Source organism: Loa loa, assembly GCF_000183805.2.
Source record: "Loa loa unplaced genomic scaffold supercont3.239, whole genome shotgun sequence".
Lineage (NCBI taxonomy): Eukaryota > Metazoa > Nematoda > Chromadorea > Rhabditida > Onchocercidae > Loa > Loa loa.
The window spans coordinates 43,174-49,163 of NW_018108419.1; the positions used below are offsets into that span (position 1 = coordinate 43,174).

The following is a 5,990-nucleotide window of genomic DNA, read 5'->3' on the forward strand; positions in this document are numbered from 1 at the left end:
ACCTTGCCACTCCAGCAGCCCCGAGTTTTCCTGGGCAGCCAACTTTATCTGGCTGTCCTCAGGGTCTCGAGGTCCGTTCGGTCCAGCTGGGCACTGGACACAGTCCTAATTTACGGTAAATTTAAAACAACGACAATATCAGCAACACCTGGAAACCCCGGTTTGCCTGGTTCACCCTGTACGGAAAAACCGAAAGGATTTATCATACATTAAATGCTTAAAATATTTCTAATGATTCATCACTGCATTCATTCACCAATTTACACTCTTTAAAATTATCTCCCATACGTTTCTTTTGTTATCTTTGTCTAACAAAATTTCACATCCTTATTTTAATGACAAAGGATGTCCAATTTACATGCTAATCTTCCCTCTGTTCTTGTTACAATGCTTATTATGTAATTGGATTTTTACAGTTTCCTTTGTATCTAAATGAATACCCTCCTATTTTTACAGTTTCCTTTGTATCTAAATGAATACCCTCCTTTAACGTTTTATGTAAACCACTCCTACTTCTTTATATATATAACCCTTTTTGTAAAAAGGTTTTGTCTGGACTAATGCTCTTCCATAGCATTCTTACAACAGCTTTTAACTCACGGTCAAGCGATTTTCTACTCGTTATTCTTCAATAATCCTCCTGATCAACTCTGTATTATATCAATAAAGCGGTAAATTTTACTCTTTGTCCTCACAACGTATATTCGACGTCTTCACAAGGTAAGCCTTTAATTAAAGTTCTGCTTGATCCTAACTCAAGGCTAAACTTTCTAAATCTAAACGACTCGATAAAAGGAAAGAATAATTTTTTCACAACACACCCGGCTCTACAATAGTAGTGATAAATATTGCATAAAATTAATAGAACTGTATCCTATTGTGGGCGTATATAAAGCAATTCGGATTAATACAAAGAGAAAACACCCTGCCTTGCAATAAAGAAAAATCAACCTCCTGGTTCTCCTTTTTCGCCTTGTGGGCCTTGTTTACCGTGTGGACATCTGCTGTAGCTCTGACCGCATTCTGAAATTTCAGTTCGTAATTCTGCTTTTATGACGAGCCAGTTCAGTCATTATGATTGAAATCCTTAATCTAGCCTTCATTATTTCTGGATTTAATAGACAATAGATGCATCGTTTCAGAAATTTCGATTTTATCACACCGTTAAGAAAGAAAAGGTCTTTTTGTCCTCAGGTTACGAGCCGAAAGAATCGATGAGTTGATTGAGTCTTGACATTTGCGGATGTCTTCTGCGCCCGCAACTGCACCATTCTATTCCAGGCGTTCTCGTTAATGACCTTCAAATTTGACAATATGTGTTTATTATCAGCATATATTCGAGTTTTCATTTCTCATTGTTCTTAATTTTTTTTTAATTTTGAGGATTTAAAATATCACCAGTGAAATCTTTTCAAATTAAGTTTTCCAATTTTTGGGACAAAGTAAATATTATAATTTGTCATCAAAAGAAATGGTATTGAACTACCTTAATTTCTTGCGTATCGCTCATAATTTCATCGTATAGGAAATTCAAATCACTGATCAGGCGGATCACAGCAATAATAGATATCAGTACAACTATTGCGGAAATGATACTTATTATACTGATATTTGTGAAAATGCCCGTATTACAGTTGAACGAATGTCTCTTTTGTAATATGATTCACCGGAAATAAAATTTTGAGCGTATTCGAAAGCCTTCAATATATTTTTATGACTTATATTTAAGTGTCACGTACAGCTTGTAAAAAACACGCAGATATTATAAATATCTGAAAAGAGATATCGCACTGTTCCTTTCATACGGACATTTTATAAGACTTATGCATTGTACTTAGAAATAACTGAAGTCACTTCAGAAATTTAAAACCTTAAAATATTTTCAGGTCTGAAGTTTTAAAAATTAGCATAAATATGAAAGGGGAAACCGTTTGCTTTTTCCGTTCTGAAAAACCAAAATATGACAGAAAGAAGTTTCAAAAATTTCAATTAAGAAATTTTTGACAACTGCACTCTCCAGAAAGATTCTGTCCAGGATATAAAGCTGCCAACCAGTAATGATTCCAACAAGATAAAGAATGAGTCAAAGAAATTTTCTTTCAGGAACTAAAAATTTAGAATTTAATGCCATTTTCCGTTATGACCACAAAGGGACAAATGACAGATGGATACTGTCGTGATGGATAACTTATTTTCGGATGGTAGTGTCACCCTTCGCTTCCTTTATTAATCTTTACTATTCTAAAATAGACGTTGGGATTGTTAACATGCTTAATAATAAGAGGAAAATTTTCTCGGACCATAGTCATACCAACCAATCAGTTTATAAATATGATATAAGTAGGAATGAACTTCGAATCAAACCAACAATAACTACGTTAATGCCTGATACTTCATGATTTATTTCACTCGGTCAACAATACAGACGGGTTCTCAACAAAATAACGCGTCCTGAATTCTTTCAGACCGGTCGTAAGGTGACGTTTTTTTTTAGCACGTCGCTTATCCGGAGAAAGTCAATAAGTGCATCATGCAGTATCTGTAAGATTTGGTGCAGGAAATTTCCATCTATAAGTTGGTTTTCATGTCTTTTTGATATTTAAGATTTTTTCTCTTTCTCTTTAACAAGTCTTCCTAGCAAATGCTAAACAATGACTTTTCTTTTTGGGACTTTTCCACTTCATATCTTGCTATAATTTGGTAAGATGAATCAGATAAACTGGAGATAATTGTAGGCGGGGGAAACATTGTTAAGCAATAATTTCAACTAACAAAACCCTTTCCAACAATTATCGTTTGAAAGGCTATATTCTGTTCATTATTTATAAAGAAACTCGTCGCGAAAATCAAAAAAATTATTATAAACTCTATGATATCAATATAAGTTGGGCGCTAGATGTTTGAAAAATATCAGTCTTCATCGCACATAAATTTTTAAACACCCCACCGTGATAAAGATTTCTATCAATAAAATTGTGACAGAAACTTTTAAATTGTTAGCAATTTTTAATTTGAGATTGATATCAATTTAAAAACTTCAAATAAAATGTTTTCTGATTAACCTGAAGAATTAAATCCTGATATCGAATTGAATTAAAATTTGAGTCTGAAAATAAATAATACATTTTAAAGAGAGGAGGAGGCTGTCCTCTTTTGAATGATAAAACTTTAATGATATCCACTGCACCTGACAATGAAGTTTGCATGATTCTGTAATTGAGGTAATTAATCGTCTTTCAGCTATGTTTAAGAATTTTATCCGATATCTAAGCGGCAAAGCAGATTTTTTTTGAAAAGAAAGTTGCGTATGACGATACATTTCTCATAGATAACCACTAAATTTTTTTTTTTTTTATAGCTTTTTTTAATAGCTTTTCTAATCATTTAAAAACAGCAAAGATGTGTAAAAGTTAAATAATTAAATTTAAATTTGCTGGGTACGTAACTGTCATCAGCATATGCAGATGACATAACATCTTTTTTATGACAAATACATTTGCCTATTATGATTATTTGTTCATACATGAAAATATATCTACTAAATTACTGAAGAATTGTAAGGCGCCTCGGTAAACAAAATTAAGTTGCAATCGAGACAAATCACTAGAAGACAAACGACATTCACATGTTCGAAGCCAAGTTGATATCGAAAATGGTTAAAACAATTCTTTTCCAACTGTATAGTAATTTTCAGAAAAGAATTGTTGCAGAATAAATTCGTAACTGTTGAGTGATTATTTTATGAATTCATGGCAAAGTATCTGAAGAATGTAAATCCAAAATATTCCTAAAGAGATATTAACTCTGTTACATTCATTATGAAGCTAACATTCATAATTTGAAATTTCTTTATGAAAATATGTCTCTTAACCTTTCGTTGCTCGAATTTTAAGAGATTAATTTTATTTCCCTCTTCCTATTTTCCTCTTTCCTTTCCTTTACAGAAGGAAAGTTCCAATTCTGCTGCACTTAATGATAATATTCCCAACTCATGCGATCTTCTTTCAAGTAATTGAGATCGTATCTGTCTAATGCTATTTTATCAGCTGTAGTGACAACAAAAACAAAGCTTCTTCTTTGCTTAGTATTTGGTTTGGTTTTTGCAAATGTGACTCATCATGCTTGAGAAGTAAAATTTGCAACGTTGAAAAAAGAGCTCGCAATATTACTACAGGATAACTAGAAAGGTTAAAATATTTCATGGAAATTATATAGCTAGCTGATTGTAATTCAGGCATATGATAGATATAGTAATGTTTAGTTTTATGAATTTAAAAAAAAATTTCATTTCAGAAATTCCATATGATGCGATTAAATATCATATGTATAATACCTCACTGCGCTATTATCTGTATATCTGATCGCTTCATCAGTTACGGTCGGGAGACAACTAAATCGTTCAAATTCGCTGTTTAACATCAAAATTTCTGTCAATCATTAAAAATTTAAAACCAATGATTTCTTGTTAATCGTGTTTTGAATTAGATTATTAAATCAAATTTTATTTAATTAGAGTAAAGTTCCTCATTGAGTAGATAAAAAATTGGACTAAAAATTATTGGACCAATTCTTTGTTTTTTTGTTTTCGTCTTCATTCGTTGACATATTGTTTGCATGACTAATTCAAATTTGGTCCGAAAAAGTAATTTATCAAATTTAATCGTTTTTTCACATATATCATTAAAGTATCTGATTGTTCTACCAAACCTCGAGAGCATGATACGAAGTTTCGGTAAGTTTCGTTTATTTCTGATTTACCCATCGTCAAATCCTACTGATTCAATTCTGTTGATTCCTATTCTCCAGCTTCTCAAGCCAATTTATTCGATTTTTATTTTTAGAAAAATTTCTGTCCTGTGAAGTTGAATAGCTCTCATTCATCCAATACAACCTCTTAACAAAACATACAATTGAAATTGCTGAAGAAATGTATTAATTTTAGATAAATATTTGCGAGATTTGAAGCCAAAATACGATGACGATGTGGTGGACAGATGCAATTACTTGCTAACAAACATTATGCTCCTAATTTGTGCAATAACTATTGCTGCAAAGCAGTATGTTGGAGAACCACTACAGTGTTGGACACCGGCTGAATTCCAGGTTCCGAACTCTCTTTAACGGAGTCGTCATTTAACGGATTTGAATTTATTTAAACTATCATTTGTATGATTGCGATAAGGAAAAATAATACACACACCACGTTTTCCGGTATCTATCCTATATGGAGTAATAAATCCGATAACTTTTGAAGGGATAAGTTCAAGTTAATTTATGAGAATATGAACTCTTACATCACCTGGGAAGTTTCCCAGGTATTTTACTGCAATTGTTTCCAGAAATCATACAGCCCAGAAATTTCTCATCAATGTAATTCATAGGAAAGCTCACAAAGATTGATCAATATTCTATGTTTCAATTAGACTTGCTCGATCGAAATACACTTGCTAGATCTTTTCCCTTTTCTCTTTGCTCATTTCTTACTTGATAATTAAATACTAATCCATTTTATAGGATAGCTGGGAGCAATATATCGAGAATTTCTGCTTCATTGAAAATACTTATTTTGTGCCGTTCACGGATGATATGCCCGTGGTAATTTTAATTCAGTGTGATAATAGAAGTCGAAATGAATCGCTTTTTAAGCATTTCAAAATTAAGATGATTTCATAAAATAAATTCAGTGATCGATCAAATCTTATGCGAATTATAACAACCAATTGCGTCGCATGAATTTGTCCCAGCACATGTCCAGCATTTCAGGATTCTAACGAGCGTAACCAATATCAAATACAATATTATCAATGGATACCGTTCATTCTCATCTTACAAGCCCTCCTATTTCTTGCACCTCGGACCATCTGGACAATGTTCAATTGGCGGACAGGTGCGTACGTTTTTCTTGTTTCGTGCGGTATAGGACTGGAGATAGCAGTATTGATTCTGTTCACTTTTTCTGTTAATAATAATAATAATAATAATAATAATAA

General features: G+C 32.4%; 4 protein-coding genes across 4 annotated transcripts in view; 2 read left to right on the forward strand and 2 right to left on the reverse strand.

The window, feature by feature from the left end:
* Positions 1-15: 15 nt before the first annotated feature.
* Positions 16-213, forward strand: LOAG_11895 (hypothetical protein; the record flags this gene model as incomplete). Its single annotated transcript, XM_003147412.1, has 1 exon — positions 16-213. A coding segment is annotated over one exon (198 nt), but the record flags the coding sequence as incomplete, so codon positions are not given.
* A 645-nt stretch (positions 214-858) lies between these two features.
* On the reverse strand, positions 859-1,349 carry LOAG_11896 (hypothetical protein; the record flags this gene model as incomplete). Its single annotated transcript, XM_003147413.1, has 2 exons — positions 859-1,023; positions 1,200-1,349. The coding sequence occupies 2 exons, from the start codon at positions 1,347-1,349 to the stop codon at positions 859-861; spliced, it is 315 nt and encodes a 104-aa protein (XP_003147461.1).
* Positions 1,350-3,093: 1,744 nt separating this feature from the next.
* Positions 3,094-4,419, reverse strand: LOAG_11897 (hypothetical protein; the record flags this gene model as incomplete). Its single annotated transcript, XM_003147414.1, is given in 4 exon segments — positions 3,094-3,106; positions 3,124-3,210; positions 4,066-4,179; positions 4,334-4,419. The coding sequence occupies 4 exon segments, from the start codon at positions 4,417-4,419 to the stop codon at positions 3,094-3,096; spliced, it is 300 nt and encodes a 99-aa protein (XP_003147462.1).
* Positions 4,420-4,716: 297 nt separating this feature from the next.
* Positions 4,717-5,990, forward strand: part of LOAG_18253 (hypothetical protein) — a gene marked incomplete at both ends in the record, with an annotated part of 2,347 nt that continues 1,073 nt past the window's right edge. Inside the window, 4 exons of the mRNA XM_020450917.1 lie at positions 4,717-4,732; positions 4,943-5,103; positions 5,515-5,595; positions 5,764-5,891. Of these exons, the coding sequence (XP_020305353.1) occupies positions 4,717-4,732; positions 4,943-5,103; positions 5,515-5,595; positions 5,764-5,891 (386 nt within the window). The remainder of the gene's footprint in view (positions 4,733-4,942; positions 5,104-5,514; positions 5,596-5,763; positions 5,892-5,990) is intronic.